At 41.0% G+C, this 17706-nt stretch overlaps 1 protein-coding gene across 8 annotated transcripts in view; it reads right to left on the bottom strand.

Moving 5' to 3' along the window:
• Positions 1 to 393: 393 nt before the first annotated feature.
• Positions 394 to 17706, bottom strand: part of pax3b (paired box 3b) — a 28791-nt gene continuing 11478 nt past the window's right edge. For 4 of the 8 annotated variants that reach the window (XM_082502231.1, XM_082502227.1, XM_082502230.1 and 1 more), the window contains exons 5-9: positions 10906 to 11105; positions 10059 to 10224; positions 9524 to 9741; positions 5678 to 5957; positions 394 to 2137 (exon numbers count right to left, since the gene is read on the bottom strand). In XM_082502231.1, the coding sequence (XP_082358357.1) occupies positions 2103 to 2137; positions 5678 to 5957; positions 9524 to 9741; positions 10059 to 10224; positions 10906 to 11105 (899 nt within the window). In that variant the 3' untranslated portion in view covers positions 394 to 2102. Of the gene's footprint in view, positions 2138 to 5672; positions 5958 to 9523; positions 9742 to 10058; positions 10225 to 10905; positions 11106 to 17706 lie in introns of all 8 variants that reach the window. The other 4 variants (XM_082502228.1, XM_082502232.1, XM_082502226.1 and 1 more) reach the window with 2 other exon arrangements.

Genomic DNA, 17706 nt, shown 5'->3' on the forward strand with positions numbered 1-17706 from the left:
CCGGCGTGCTGTTTGTCCAGAAACGCTTTGAGGCTTGTTCTCTTCATCGGAGAGGTTGTTAAACAAAAGTGAGTTTGTTACAGTAGCGGGGGGCCAGCGGGGGGGTATTAATACACACCAATGCAGATGTCTGAGCATTTACAGCCATCCGTGAGAAAGCCTGTTGTGTTCAGTGTCAAATCCAATGTCTGGTGATCCCCATTTGGCCGGGCCTATTTTGGTTGGAGGGTTCACATGAGCCCCCTTGAAAAGTACACATTTGTCTCCGAGTGCGCTAGTATTCTTCCGCCAGTGAATTACAGTCACTCTCTTTTTATTTTATAGCTGTGGCAAAAAATAAACACAAAGACTCCCATTTAGCAGAACAACAAAAAAGAGACGAAAACAAGCAGCTATTTTTGGAAGTTTTATTTCATTATAAATAGGAGTGATAATGCGCTCGTACACATGACATTATGTCATATCGCTTTGTCAAATAATACAAAAAAAATATATCAAATGAATGAAAGGACTGCTTCATTCTAATATAGACAGAAGGACAAAGCAGGAGTGCTCGTGACGACACTCTGCTATTCACAATTTCACGGATAAAGGATTTTAGTTCTTTTGCTTTTTTTTTAATGACGTTGCTGACACACAGGACGCTCGTGACAATAAATATGTCTGGAATGCATCGGAAAACTAATCAGCATTTCCTGCTTTTGTAAGACGGAAGTTTAAAAAAAAATGTTTCAAACAACACAAAGTAATAAAAAAATACAATTTTGGCTTTGTCATTCCTTCGTTTGCTCTATATACTGGCTTTCCCTTCACTCAGTCCTTTCAAGGCCCTGAAGCCCTAACAAATGTGGTCCCCTCAGAGTGCTCTTTTAGCTATATTAGCAGTGTTTCCTATTTGTTTTGGACCCGAAAGCCTTCAAAGGCACATGTGTTGCTCCTTTGCAGAGTCCCAAACTCGATCCAGAGAATGACTTCAAGAGGCACATTTGATTTTCTTATTGTTTTAATGCTGAGGTTGACTCTAAGTTATGTGATATTGCACTTCTGGTCAGCTGGGAGAGTGGCTGTCTTTAGTCTAAACTCTTTTGCTTTCTTGCTTTCTCAAGTGTCTCCTGGTCGTGACTTGTGACCCGCTGGATTTTTCTTGCCAGGAGAAGATCTTTAGAGGTTTTTTTTTAACACTGTGATCGATCTAGCTTGTCGTCCCCCCTCCCGTTCCGCACGCCTTTTTTTAAAGCCACTTCTCTGCCACCCTCTTCTACTGCGCTCTCATCTGTCACTTTCCTTAAAGTCACCCTTTGACCTCTTTAAAGTTTCTCTTTAAAACGACAAAAGGCCTCACCGTCTGAGACATCAATGAGACAGAAAGGAGGGAGAGAAGGCAGAGGGGGAGGGAGGCGGGAGGAATGTTTGAATTAACTTTCTCTGCCGTACAGCTGTGGTGTACATTAGACTTTCTGACACAATAAAAACCCACGGATTCGTTAGTTCGAGTTTGTTTTCCTTCTCTCTGGAATTTCTTTCCATGTGTGGGATGCTGAGATGTCAAATAAATGCAACAAAATCAACAAAGCCATTTTCTTCCCCCATACAATTTAAGGATTAATTTGGGAATCTTCTAGGCGCTCATGTGGTGCAGATACGTAAACATGGTAGTCTGTGATGATAGGTCGAGGTTCTCTGTCTTTACAGGCAGAGCTGGCCGTACAACTTCATCCTCGTAACACAGCAAATGGTCCGAACTCAGCGAGCACTGGAGGCTCCGCCGTTCATCTAAAATAGCAATGTTTGTGGTTCATAAAGAGTTTTTGCTCCCGTATTCTTTCTTGTGGTCCCTTCTTTTTGTTTTTTTGTCCATTCATCCTCCAAAGAGAATTAAGTAACATCCTGTAGTAGACAGTAAATGGTAAAACAAATTTGGTCCAGATATTCAAATATTTCTGTCACTACGTACACTCTCTCTCTCTCCCTCACACACACACACACACACACACACACACACACACACACACACACACACACACACACACACACACACACACACACACACACACACACACGCACACTCTTGTGGGGCCTTCAGTGAATCTTGAAGCTGCTCATCAGGTGATTTCAGGCCTCAGATAAGGAAGGGTACCTGTAAAAGAAAAGAAAAGAAACAAAGGATGAAACAGTTGTTGAATTATTACCTGGAAAAAGTGAATTTAAAAAAACAAATGAAGTGGAAATACAATAAAAGAGATATATGGCTGCAATAAATTTTGGGCATGTGTTTTTACGTCCAGTTCTGCCAACATATGGCTGTTGTTAGCATCGCATGTGACAACAGTGGTTTGTGGTGTTGGGTCAGCGCAGAGAGATGTGAGAAGTGTAGGTATGTGCAGAGGGAAACTAAACTATAAACTAATTATTAAAGTGAAATTTAATGGAAGAATTTACATGTAGATCATGTATTTAAGCACCAATATTATTATTATTATTATTATTATTATTATTATTATTATTATTAATAATAATAATAATAATAATAATAATAATAATAATAATAAATGGCCTGTATTTGTATAGCGCTTTTCTAATCCCTAAGGACCCCAAAGCACTTTACACATTCAGTCATCCACCCATTCACGCACCCATTCACACACTGGTGATGGCAAGCTACATTGTAGCCACAGCCGCCCTGGGGCGCACTGACAGAGGCGAATAATAATATAATTATAATAATAATAATAATAATAATAATAATAATAATAATAATAATAATAATAATAGCATGCTGGTTTAAATTCTTCTTCCGACTCCCAGAAACGACATTTTGTAATTAGCAGAATTTTTTTTTATTTGTGTTGCACTTATTTATTGAGTGTGATGTACAAACAGGGCAGAGAATCCCAGAGCACCTCGCAATAATGTTACAATATGTGGTTATCAATGTGACACAGAGACGTTGTAATACTCAATACACTACAAGACTTATTAAATATATATCCCAATATCTTAGAAACTATAAAAAAGGCCTTAGAATTGTCACTTTAATGTCTTTAATTTTGTATACATACATAAACCAAATGGTCCATTTATTAGCTCTCAGATTATTTTTCCAGTGTTCTGATCTTTTTAGTAGTTTTTTCTTTTCTTCTGTAAGCCTGTCAACTGTCCTTGCCATTCACTCACACTCACTCATCGGACGAGCGTGCCCACAGAGAATTATAAAGTAGTGATTCTGATAAGTCGAATTGTTTGGAGAGGCTATTTAGAGCCGCTGCAAGTTTCATTGAAAACACTGATATGTGCCGCCAGCGGAATCAGGTAGCTATGTTGCAATACCAGTATTTCAGCATTATATGTATCTATATGAAAATCAAAAATGTCTAATTGGCCGCAGCTTTTTGTTATAATAGAATTTTATCATTAATTTTTGTCATTGATTAGCACCTGTGTGTATAGGCTCCTCTATAACCGAGTATGTATGTTAAAAACCAAACGCTAAGGAACAAACTGGCTTTGTTTTTGAGGGCCGATTACATATGAAAGATATAATGGAAATAAGACTTAATGAACAGAGCACAGAAAACAGTAGCTCTGAAGATTTTTGAGAAATGTCATCGGTTCAACAAACAAAGACGTTTTTATGGGTCGATGAGCGCCCTGGGTCTCCGTGACTTGTTTGTTATGGAACAGTTTTCAGACTAATTCTGATTGGAGGCCTTTCCTAATACACAGGAAGAGATGTTTTATGTGAGATGTGTCCATTTTTTCCCAAAGTGAGCTGTAACTGGCACCACAGCCTAACAGGTAAAGAAAATGACAGGTGACCTTTGCAAAAAGCACCACAGAAATGTCTGCTTAGAAACAGAGACATTACATAAATAAAACCAAACAAGTGCTTCATGGATTACCGCTGTAATTTCCGTGAGGCGGTCCAGTGAGAGCTAACGTGTTGTCAAAATGTGCAACAGTGTGTGGACCAGTTTTTTCATACTGCTCTGGAACTTGGAGCAGCACTGTTCAACACTGCTTCCCCAGCTGACCTCAGTCCTAGCACCTGTTTCTAATCGCCGCCCTGCCAGAGGCTATTAGGATCCGTCCACCCCCAGAAAGGACCTTTCCTCTGCAGATCCAAACCCAACCACACACCGGCTATCCAGTCACACTGATTAATCACATCAAGATGGACTGCTCAGCCTTGTATCGCTGCCGAGGTGCGTGTGTGTGTGTGGGGGGGGGGGGTTGCATTTGGAGGTCTGTGTGTATGTAAGCGCACAGAGCTACATGTTAGCGGTTCATCATGTGTGTCGCACTAATTCTTTATTCTGTCCGCTTTAAGATATCAGACCGAGATATTTCATTAGACATTTGCTGCTATCGGATATTAAGTTAGATATTCATTTGATACCCGCCGCCCCACAGAGCTACACAGAGTCAGACTTGTTGGACCGTTGCCATGCTCTTTGAAGGACCCAGTTGTATTGAGGTTGCCACAAGGTCAATGGATGAATCTGATTGGTCAACCCCCTGTGGAGCAAAATTGGAAACGGCGGCCGCTGTAATCACGCTGTGACGGAAAACGATGTTGCCTTCCAAAGTTAGAGGGAGATGTGTTTGAAGTTGATTTTAACCCTTCAGGTAACAGTAATGCGAAGTGAAAAGACCCTCACTCCAGGTATTCTCTGAGGACTAACAGTCTGAGGAGGGCTCCGCTGCTGCTGTCCTTTACCCTGATGCAAGCTGACTCTGCAGTGTACTTCACCGCAGAGTTCAGTCTCAGCACCGGCCCAATCTCCTCTTAGATGGAATCAGATCTGCACAATTAACCCCAACACTTGAAACTGCATAACTGGACCCGCAAAATGTTAACAAGCAGTGCTACAGCTACCTGTGTCCTGTATGTACAAGAGCGTTTTTTTTCCATTTGTGGAAGGAAAGGAACCAATCTGTGGTTACAGGGTAGACCTGAGACCACTGAACTACCAGCGTGCTCCATAATCATACACTGTAACGCCTGATTTGGCTCAAATGTTTTCATATGTAAGTAAAAGGCCACAATAAAACCAGTCAGCAGTTTGGACAAGAAAACTGGAGAGTTACTGAAAGCCATACGCTAGATTCAAAATAAACACAACTCTGTGGTTTTTGTTGTTCTTTAGTTACATGATCTCAAAGTCCTAAGAAAAGCATAGACATGAAAATACACCATATTTTACTGCAGGATACTGTATTTTTCATTCCTCTGTATTTATTTATTCATACTTTTCTGACTCTGCATGTTTTAATGCTGTACACACGAAACACAAAATCACTTTATAAAATACAACTAATTTCTAAGATTTTACAAAGTATTTAAAGTCTGATCTGTCAATGTATGCATCTATAATCTTAAAATACTGCTTACTTTTACACCTTTATTAGACAATTAAGCAGGGAAGAAAAGACTGCTGCACCGGTGCTCACAATCAGGGTTTTGGAAATACAGGCTTTTTACTTGTAATAGAGTCAAGACTGAATACTTTTTCCATAACACATAAGTGTGTCTGTCTTTGTGTTATTGTTATCTTTTTTTTTTACGCAATTGCATTAAAAAAAACTGCAAAAACAGGAACCATGTCTAAATAATGGCATTTTAATGCATTATTAACTAAAAGGTAGGAATAAAAAAGGTGAAGTTTATTGACCTTACTTTGTCCGTACTGGCTGTACTGGTAGGATGCCACATGGTCGACGGTGTAGCCCGGTGAGCTGTAGGATGGGGGGCAGTAGGACTGGGAGCTTGGCAGTGAGGGCAGAGCTGACATGGAGGGAACGCTGGTGAGACCCTCCAAGCCCTTGATGTGATCCATCCGCTGGCTGCAGCTGGCAGCCATGCCGGCCGGCGGCTCGAGGCCGCCTGTCAGTGGAGAGATGGCGTAGTCACTTTGGGGCTGATGCGGCACACCGCCTGGGTTCAGAAGACCCATCACCTGATTAGAAAAATGCAAAGAAGAGGAGAGGAATGAAAATCAGATTAGTTATGTGTTCATTTTTAAATACGAGTACTGAGACCGCCTCTAACGTTGGTAGGATCTGAATTCAATTCAATTCAATTTTATTTATATAGCGCCAAATCACAACAACAGTCATCTCAAGGCACTTTATATTGGAAGGTAGACCCTACAATAATACATACAGAGAAAAACCCAACAATCATATCACCCCCTACGAGGAAGCACTTAGGCGACAGTGGGGGAAAAAAACTCCCTTTTAACAGGAAGAAACCGCCAGCAGAACCAGGCTCAGGGAGGGGCGGCCATAATGAAATGTTAGTGTGGCAGATTATTCATCTTGGTAATAAGCGGAAGACCATATATGTGTCACCTCCCAGTGGTTTGCTCAGATAGGTGTAATCATTGGAACATAATGCGTTATCAGCATGGCAAACTTTAAAATGTCAAAGTGATTTTCAAACTTTCAGTGATTAGCACCTTAACCCCTATTTTCTAATACCAAAGGGGTGGAAGACATGTTTTCTTTTTCTTTTATTGTTTCTGATAAACCACTATAACAGCTTAAATATCTGTAGTTTCTCGAGTACAAAACACCACAGACACTAAGACCAACACCAACCCAAAGTAAGGAAATCCCCCTGTCGCATACATCAAAAGGCTGCCAGCGAGCCTGTCTCATACTGAGATAGCACCAGAAAGGAAGAATTAAGCAATTTGTTTCTGATCTTTGGCTCTACTTATTCTAAAATTCCTTTTTGACACTGCTCCAAAACCCATGGCATAAGATAACAACTTATCTCCAAGAGAGATATGCTGACAAAGACAACACAAAAGAAAGGTCTGTGTGAGCTCAGCTCCGTTCAAACCCTCCGAATAGATTTCCAGGTTCAGATCTCCGTTAGCTCTTGACCTGGTCTTTATTAGCGACCAGATAATCAAATTTGGGGGGAATAGTCCTTGGCCAGCAAAGAATGGAAAAGAGCTGCGGGGCGAAGTGTTTCAACTGGCTTCAAAACAGACCTGATATCACGACTCTCTTCGCTCACTCTTTGAATTTACCTGTTTGTTAACAAAATCCATGGTAAACCATAAATAAGGAATAGACTGACCTTATCACTTATGAAATTAACTCTAACTGAACCTGCTACCTCTAAATGTATCATATCCCACCTCCTTCTCAACCACGCAAAGGCCTCAAGGCTCTTCCAGTTGTCCTAATCAGAAGCAGGTACACCACTCTGCGTCCTCCTGGTCCTCTAAGTGACATATTATTCTACATTCACATACACACATGGTCCTGCTTAAATCATTTCCCAAGTAGGGGAGGTGAGTGGAGGAGTCCAAGTTGATTTTGAGAGGGGAGTTGTGTTTCCTCCTGTGCCTGGTAACATTTTCCTAAAGAATTAACCTGCATTTGAAAAGTTCGATTTAAGCACACAGAGATCGGGGAGACAACACGGCCAAATCAAACCACAACGAGCAGGAATACCTGCCCCGTGAGTGAATGAATTCTACTCTGATGACTTTCATGCTTTTGCTGTTTTAACCAAACTTCTAGCTACCATCCTTCCCCTTTCTCCCTACCTCACTAGGGGGCTGCCCCATCCAGGGTGTTTTATTTTGGAGCGCTGCCGTTGCCAGCGGCCTAAATCAGGGTTTAGTAGGGAAGAATGTCAGGATGGGGGAAATGTCTAAGATGGGGCATTCCTTCCCGTCCGTACGAAATATATACAAATAAAATTAGAACCTTTGCTTTCGCGCGGAAGAATGTTGAAGCAAACATTTTAAGAATGCAATCATGAGAAGGCTTCCTTGCAGCTGTAGTTTAAGGTTCGGTGCGTGCACATGCACACATGACCACGCTGTCTACGTGTGCACAGTATTTTATTTTGTGCACGTCTTATCTACGCAGGAGAACGGCTAAACATCTAAAAGTATGTGTGATGTATGCAAAACTAAAAGCTCTTCCACATGCTCCCTCAGTTTACCTGCGTATATTCAGATCATTTTACTATCAATGCTGAGATCAGCCAAATATTAGCACTGATCTATTTACTGATGTCAGTGGCTGATATTTCTTTGCTGTATCGCATCCTTCTTGTTCTGGCTAAATGTTAAAATATATTAGAATCAAGAGCTAAAAAGTTTTAAAAAGTTCAGTATTCTTTAACGGTTGACGTGTCTTTGTTTCCTTGGCACGGAGCTGGAAATTATAATAATAATAAATATAATCTAAACTAAAAGATAAAATAACGGCCAAATGATTATTTTGAACATTGGTGTCCGTGTCAGCCCAGAATTACATAATTTGTGCATTCCTAACAAAATTACTGTGAGTCATTTGCGAATAAATTGGCTTTAGTTCCTTGCATGATGTATTTGAAAATCCTAAAAAATGCAGTAATAAATCCTCCAATCTAAACACAAGATTGAAGAGTTAACTTAGACATGCCACTTGACCATGACATGTAATATTTGTGTAAAAGATGTTGCAAAATCCTTAAGTGATCCTCTGAATGTTAAGGAGTTGATCAATTATCTACACCGTGTGTGTGTGTGTGTGTGTGTGTGTGTGTGTGTGTGTGTGTGTGTGTGTGTGTGTGTGTGTGTGTGTGTAATTATGTGAATCTGCGTGTATATCTTTGCGAGTGTCTCCATCTTCACACTGCTGTGGCCTGTTCTCTGAGCCTCCACCAGGCTAAAATCTCATTTTATGCCTGTTAGGCTCTCTGACTCCTCTGTCTCCTCTGCTGCGCCCTCTGTCTAGATGCAGAGACCTTGGGACTTCATGCCCGATAATTGACTGTAATTGTCTTTTCACTTCTCATTTGTCACACGTTCACTTGTCCTCTGTGCTTCTTGAGTCTTCGCACTTATCTCCCTCAGCAGCAAGTGACCCATCAGCCACTGAGCGGAGAGCCTTGAAGCTATGGTGCAAACTGGAATCAGAAAGAAGTAACGCTGCTTTTTTATGTTTTTGCAACTTGGTTGAGACTTTTAAAGCTCACGTCACATGCTTCTCAACTTGAGTTCAACTCTTTGAAGTCATGTTCAGATTTAATTCTCCCCAGATACAGTATGTAACACGATCTCCATCTCCCAACCTAAAAACATCAAGTCAGAAGAAGCACCTTCTTAATTATGCTGTTTCCCTTGAACTAACCCATGACAGCGCAGACCCATTTTTACTGTCAGGAAAACTATGGAGGGTCAAAGTTCAAACTTTAACAGGAACTTTTTTCAATGTGTAAAGGGGCGGTGACACCGTGGGTTCTTATGGGTTAATTTAATCCCAAACTAAATGTCACTATGTGTAATTTAATATAAGAGTCAAGGTTTTTATTTTCCCTAAATATGATAAAGTATAATGAGCACGAGTGAAGCAGTCTTACCTCACTGATTAGTTTGTTCCTTATTCTCTAAAAACAAAATCAGGAATCCAAGAACGTCGGTGCTTTTTACACTGCTTGATATAAGTTCTTGTTTAATGTCAGTAATTAATCACCACACATACCTCCAAATATTTCTACCTTGTGTCTCACCTGTGGAGAGAGCCCATTCCCTATGGAAGCATTCATGGGATTGGTTGGTGCTCCAGGGCTCACAAAGCTGTCTGAGTAGCCTGAGAAGGAGTGGCGTCCGGAGGCGAGGCAGTAAGCAGAGCCTCCTTCTCCTTGTCCGCCGCCACCGGAGGCCTGGTGGCCCGAGGAGGGAGGCAGAGGCTGGGGGCGGTGCACCGTGCTGGGTGGCTCTGACACTACTGGAAGCAGGAAAGATGGAGTTAGAGTAAACATTGTTTGGGAGAAGTGATTTGGATGCCTGAAAGTGAAATTAAAACTATAACATATCCTCCAGGCAGACTTCAGAGATCTATACTGAATTTTCACTTAAGTAAAAGCAAAACTGATGCTGTCAATATAACCTTCCACGTGAAAAATGCCAGAATAAAAGATATGTAAAGTATGTTTTTAATACCAACATAATATATAGGAATTTTGGAAAACAACATTTTTTATATATTAATTTGAAAAAGAACAACCCAACACCAAGAGCACTGCATTCAAAATTTAACAATACCTTGGGCTATGGATGAGGGGGGGTAGCTGCTGTCAGAGAGCTGGTAGGGCTGGATGCTGGACATGGCTGATGGTGGGAAACCCCCTGGAATGAGGTGATTAAATGCCATCAGTTGATTGGCTCCAGCTTGCTTCCTCCATCTTGCTCGCCTGTTGCTGAACCACACCTAGAAGACATCACAATGATGATGTTCAGTCAGTGTGTGTGTGTGTGTGTGTGTGTGTGTGTGCTTCCCTAATGATTGCAGTTTGGTATTTAGCCCTGCAATCTTACACAACCCATCTACTACAGTAGAATCTACCTTATAAAGGTAATAATGTAACACCTTTACAAGCTGTTGTGATGATTACAAATATTTTGAATGGTACAAACACAAACATATTCACAAATACACGGAGAAACATTTTCAGGGTGTGAAGTTGAAAACGAAGGTGGGAAGCAATGTGAGAGAAAAAGTCTGTGTGTGCGTGTATAACACGGCTGGTTGAGCTGACATACTGTGCCCATATGGACGGAGCTCATGCTGGGAGTGTTTACACTTCACATATGGAGCCCATGGAGGAGAATTTACTGGACTTCACATTAGAAATAGGAAAGTACAGATTGGGCCCCTGGGAGCAAAGGGTAAGTTTGTGCTATTGTATGGAGCAAAGAGAGATCAGCAGGTTGCCTTTAAATGGTTAGAGTGTGTATAAAGCCACAAAGTTTACGTCTGTTTCAGAGGGATGTTTAATGTATGGCAATGTTAGGTCGTGGCTTTCATGGTTCTGTAGGGTTGAAAAGCTGAAAAAGAGAGAGAATTTTTTTTTTGTAGATCCTGACCGTGCACGCATGTGCCTGCTCATACCTGCACCCTGGCCTCCGTGAGCTTGGCCCTCTGAGCGAGCTCCTCTCTGGTGTAGATGTCAGGGTAGTGTGTTCTTTCAAAGGCCCGCTCCAGTTCTTCCAGTTGCTCTGCAGTGAAGGTGGTCCGACTGCGCCGCTGCTTCCTTTTCAGCGGCAGATCAGGCTCTGACTCTACATCTGAACCCTCATCTGAGTGACTGGCTGCTCAGACATAGGAGAAAATAAAAGAAGACAGCCTTAAGAACAGGTCCATTAGTCTTACCTTATGACACATTGAAAGCCGAATTATGGTCTCTCTAGAAAACATAAAGTGAACACCTGAATTCCTGTTGCTGCACAAACCAACTGAGATTAAAGTCTAAAAACCTTTATTTATGATAAGGAAGAGATATCACCTTCAGCAGGATTGGGAAATGCTCACTTATTTGCCATCTGTTGTCCTTTGTTTATGTTGCTTATAGAAAATGTGTGTGTGTGTGTGTTGGGGGGGGTTCAACTTCTTTACACACCCACACAATCACACACACAAACAGCCAAACAGACCTCCATTCAGAAGGAATATTCCAAGCCTAAGGAATAATCCCATCGGACATGATTCCCAGAGCACCACAGGGGGACCGGTGTACTAAAAGCCACACAAAAGGCTAATTTGGATCCAGGGGCCATTCTTCGAGTGTGTGAGGGTGTGAGTGTATGGACAGTAGCCTGAATGGCCAGAAGCAAGCTGACTCGATGAAAGGCAAACTGTCTTTTCAGTCAGGTGATTGCCGTTTTATGATCCAAAGGGACGCTATGCAGCAACTGCTGTTAACAATGTCTCCTTTTTCCTGTCAGTCGACATGCACAAAACTACAATTCCACAAGTCCCTCAGATACAAGTCAGTGAAGTGCCTGCTGTAAACTAGGCTGTGTGATTTTATAATGGTGACAAAACATTGGATGACATGTGTTGATTTGATTAAAACTAACCCATAAAAAGACTTATAATTAGAACAGGGCTGGATATAGCACTTATAACACTGATATTGGGAGGAAAATGTGAATGTGTATCATGCCTGGTTGTGTGACGTAATTCACTGAACAACAGATAGATTACTCACTGACTCATTCAATGAATAATCTGCCTGTTTGAAATGTATTATTGCAAAAGCATCCCCAGATTTTTTTCAGTAAAAGCTTCATGACTACAAAGTCAAAATGGATGAGAAACATTTAGAGAATCCAGTTTTCATCGGTCAAAAGTAACAATTTTATGAATGAAAAGAGAAGAGTGAGCATATATAACAATGACCGTGTGAGTCACAATCTATCGAAGTTAATGCAGTTGGAAATGAAGCACGATAAATCTAATATCAGTTTTACTCACTGTAGTAGCAGGTGTCTTATTAAGTCAACATGCCAACCTGTGAAAAATGGGACCAGATAATTCTTTTATAAATAAAGTTACTCCTTGACTAAACATGTTGGAGAACTTTTTCAAAATTAATCATTTACTTTAAATATACTATCACGTTTCCTTGTTATTTTTGTTGTGGCAAAAAGACTATAGACTGTGTGGAAGTATTTCTGTCTTCATCTGACTGCTTGGTCCGCAGCTGGAAACTAGTTAAATGTATCCAATCATACAGTTGTGTCAGTCAGGTCAGCCAGTAAGAGAGCAGAGAAGATGGGCGTCACACTGTCAAAGTATTCAGATTACTTTGTGATAATAATATTGTTAGTTGCTAATTAGCTCTACTTCATATTCTTTAGCAGAGAAGCAGAGTCCTGGAAATACAACAGGTAGCTTTTAGCTAAAGCTCTCATTCTGGGATCGAGGAGACGCTACCAAAATTAACTCACTATGGAATTAGATCAAATCAATAAACTCAGAGGTAAATCGACTACAGGGTACACGTTCTTTGGACAAAACTGAATGCAAAGGGTTACTTTCCTCAATACTTTTTAACAAAATCATTGAATTCAACAGGTGTTTTTAGTTGTTTGGTTTTTTTTAAGTAATCCTGCCCAGCACTGTTGATCGAAAACAAACATTAAACCTTATGAACTGCAAATCCTCCCATTAGAGAAGCTCTTATCACTGAACTGTTTGCCATTCCTGCTTAATATGTTACACAATTTTATTTCTAAAAATGTACGCAAATTTTTGCTTTTTCACCCACTGTGATCTTCAGGCTGACTGAGCCTGGTGATATCATGTGTCTTGACAGCTTTTGTGTGTTTTTACTTTTCCTCACTGTCTCAGATTAGTATTAATTCCATTGTGAGCTGCGCTCTATAAGCCAGCAGTTTGGGTTTTTTTTAACACACTTACTTCAAACACTTCATTGGCTCCCTTCTAAGTTCACCAAGGCCAAAGCGCCCACTTTTTGTGTTACACTTAATTAATTCCCCCTCAGCACAGGGGAAGTTTTGTGTGCAACACTGTATTAGTTCCCCCCTCAGAAGCAACAATAAAATACAAGAGAATCCAAATAGCTCAGGGCCCCTCATGTGAAACTGATCCTCTCTGCCCCCCTTTGGCGATTTTCTCTTCACAACACCAATAGCAGTGGGAGTCAACTTAACATGCATTAGGAGCAAATTGGTAAAGAAACATTCAAGCATGAGGGAGGCAATAAGTAAAATATTTTCAAAGAGGCAGCAAGAGAAATGGAGACATTGCCTTAAGCTGCTGCTGAATATTTCTGCAATTTTGTTCTCTATGATTTCCAGCTCTTCTTCAGTCTGCCTGTGAGTTTAGAAATTCGCCATCGTAAAAAGACTGCAGCACTTCTCAAAGACACGATCGTTCGAAACTGCGGCAACTGTGGTTTCAGATAACAGCCGTTTTTGGAACTTCTTACATTTGCTCGTCACAGTTTTGGAGGCGAAACCTCTCTGGATTTGAGGGCCAACTTTTTTATATGACTAGAGGACTTTGTGCTTCAGATGGCGAGGAAGGAATTCGGGGTGTGGGGTATGTGGCACTTTGGAGTTTTTTTGGACAGGACGGCTGAAAAACAAGAGACGAGGCCTTCTTTTAGCCTCCCCCCTCCAGTTCTTGCGTGGAGGAGGGCCACAAGGAATGCCCCCAACACCACCACCTCCCCCACTCCACCCCAGCATGCACGTTCCTCGGCATTTCACAGGGATTTGGGTTTTGGGAAAGCTGAGGCAGCCCGGGAAAATCCTTAATCACTTTGGAATTACCTATCGGTTATGAGCGCTACCGGGGTTTCAAGAACTTTTCAAAAGAAGCGACAGTGTGGCACCTCTTAAGTCTGGGGAATCTAGTCGAGATACAATCCTGCAGAGAGGACCAAAGCTGGCTCGTTTCATTTCGATTCGTTGGATTGTAGTATCAGTTGATCTTAAGATCCAACGAGATAACTGTGTTGGTCAGTGCAACAAAACAATAGCAGCACCATGTAGTGACAGGTGAAAAAAAGTGCTGAGAAAACATCAGACTTGAGCATTTTTCACAGCAGCGTAACACACACTTTTTCGGACCTCCTTAAACAAGCACCACCTTCTCCTCCCTCTTCTCTCTCAGTCGCTCTCCCTCCTTCTCACCCTCTCTCGCACCCTCTCTTTGTCTCCCATCTCTCTCTCTCTCTCTGTCTTTTCCACCCATATTTCTCCCTCTGACTCTCGGGCTCTTTGTTGCTCCACAGAGTTGAGGTCTTTGCCGGCAATTTCCACGCTCCATCTGTGGAATCCGTCATGGCTCCCTCAGCCCTTCACAGTGGAGGGCTGTCACCTGCCCCACGGGGGAGCTTGGAAAGGGCTGGGGAGGGGCATGAAAAGGCTTCTCAGAGGGCTGGAGGGGTTGGGGTGGGATAGATGGGGGTATAGCCGGGGGCATTCTAACCCCCCCACCCCCCAAAGAACACCCCTTCTTCCAGAGGGAACTGTAAGAGCACCTGAGGGGGTGAGAAGGGAAGTGGAGGCAACAGGGGCTGTTGCTGTGCTTGTAAATGTACCCATGGGGATAGTCTGTCTGGGCATCTGTGTTTGCTTGGTTGTTGTTGGTAGACGCAAAGTACATCCACAGTTTTGTCTTTTACAGTTTTTCTCAAATGCTAAAACACATTTCACAAACGTTACCACCAGGTCCCCCAATGTCCAAACACAACACCCTTCTCTAAAGCTACATAAACACAACCACACCTTCCCACTGCAAAACTCAAACTCCCACACCAAGAGAGCAGCTCGAAGCTGTCAAAACTATAAACACTATACACAGCATTACACACTACAGCAAAACAATTGAAAACACAATGCTCAATTTGTGAGAAGGTTCTTTGTTTCATAACTGCCAATGCATATTTTAGAAACTATACAGTAACGGATCGTCGTAGATCTCTGCAGAGGATTAGGCATTTAGATTTGTGAGTTTCATATGAGTAGTATAAATCTATAGAAAATCCTGCATGTACGTACACTACTGTAACACAACTCAATGCAAAAACAGAATCTATTGCACACAACAGTAATCTTGAAAACATGAACAGGGTGTGAAGTTTTTTTATTTACGTTATTCACACCACACACACACCACAATCACTGTGCGGCATCATGTCGCTGAGCTGTTGCTCGCATCTCGTCCGTAATGATGGTGCGAGGTTGTCTTGCTCTCCCTCCTGGACCTTCTCCTCTCCCATGTTGGCCTTCTCCTCTTCCTCGTTGGTTGCTCCTCTTCCTCCTCTCATTTGAACTCCTCTTCCTCATTGGCCTGCTCCTCTTCTTCCAGGGCCAGCTCTTCTCCCTCCTCTGCATCAAATTCCTCTTCCCCTGACTCTGCCTTCATCCATTGTGTTTGTTTGGAACCTTCAGCATACTGTGCACTCTGAACTTGCTTTTACATGTGGGTACAGCATTAGCAACAAGTGTCTTCAATTTTGAGTCATTGTGTGTAGTGAATGACGCCAGGTGTGTTCCCTGTGTTCAAAGATTGGTGACTGTGGCAAGCATTTTGCATCACATGGGCTTTCATTTGAGGATATGAGCAGAGTTGTTTTGCAACATGTGTTTTAGCAAGGAAAAATGTGTTTAGATTTATGAGTACAGAGGGTTGTGTTTTGTGAATTGTGTCTTCATGTGACATGTGTTTATGGTACTGGAATATGGTGGCTACATTTAGTAAATGTGTTTAGACTACTGGTCATTTGGGTTACAGGATTGGCTTTTGTGTTTTAACATTTGAGAAAAACTGTAATACGGTGTGCCCTTTCGAACAATTTCCCCAGATTTTATTTTTATGTGTTCTAAAAGATCCAAACCTCTTCTGTCTCTTCCCACAGGTCTCCTTTGTTTTAAGCAACAGTGCAGCTGGTTGTCAGATGTCATTTGAAATCAAAATGGAGCCTCTCTCTTAAGATGGAAATCAACTGTGTGAGGTTTGTTTATGACATGTCTTTGGAAAAGACTTTAAACTGAGTTTACTGTGAATGTTAGTGGTGAAAAACAACAATGTGAACACATTTCGGAGAAGACACTCGTGGCATATTGTCATTGTGAACTTAAACTTTAGTTGATTGCTGTTTCTTTCACAATAACATTATATGTATAAATGTTTTCTGACTGGTAAATAAATGGTTTGCATTGTCTGGATGGTTATTGTCAAGTTAAAACAGATTTTTTTTGTAAACAAACATTAAACATTAGATACCTATTTACAGTAAAATGTCAGTTATGGCCGCTCTGCTGTCATTGTAACTGTTATTTATTTATGTATTTAATCATTTCGGTCAGGTTGGGGTGTTAAAAAGCCCATTCCAAACATTAACTCTGCAGGCTAAAAAATTACCAGGACACTCATCATATTAAAATATGACACCAAGGTTTCCTGCTGCACTTACATATGAGGATTTAAGCCTAAGACTGGTCCCATTAAAACACCATCAGGTAGTATTAGATGCACAGGGAAAGAGGACGGGCTCACTGACCAGTAATAAATCCTTTATAACAAAACTACAACATTTGGTTATAGGCATAGTGTATCTAAAATGTTATGTTTGCCGATGTCATCAGAATGTAATTGTTCTTGATGCGTATCATCTGTGATAAAATTCATAAAGCAAATTTTTTTCACACACTAATGACATCTGACAATGACATAATTACTACAGTTTGTAAACTTTGCTACGTTTTGTTAGCAATAAAATTTGCATTAACGTTATAAATTTAATGAACGACAGTCAGTGCCTTTTATACTGTTATTTGGGATGGTTAGTGCAAATCGACTTTTGTGTCTAGAAATAAAGTCTTTGTGGCAATCAATTATTACAAATGTTTTGCATGTAAATATATATTTACAACAATAATTTAAAGAATCAGAAGTCAGTATTACATTATCTTTTAGTTTGCCTTTCAAATAATTAAAACGGTTTTCAAAAGCAGATTTGAATTCCTGCATTTTTTGTTTTTTACTTAAGGTATACTTCATGTTAAATATACCAATTCTATAATTGTCATAAAACCCACAACACCTAGGTGATAAAGGCTGACTGTGAGAGACGTGTTCGTCATAAAAGAAAGAAAAAATCTCAAATTTAAAATGTATTTCTTGGCACTTTTTACGATCTGAAATCAAACACATCCCTTAAATGCTAAAAATGTAATGTCATGCAAATTAAAGTGGCAGGTGATGGCAGTTCATGTGTTGTTGTAGGCAGAGCTGTGCCAAGAACGATGCCAGTCACCCAACCACCACTAAAGCTCTCTACACCCTGCAGCTCGGTTAAAGAGCTCTTAAACACACACATACACACACACACACACATGTACGCTCCTCATTCTAAGCTTTTAAAGCTACGTT

Source organism: Aulonocara stuartgranti (genome assembly GCF_965226115.1).
Source record: "Aulonocara stuartgranti genome assembly, chromosome: 14".
Taxonomy (NCBI): Eukaryota; Metazoa; Chordata; class Actinopteri; order Cichliformes; family Cichlidae; genus Aulonocara; species Aulonocara stuartgranti.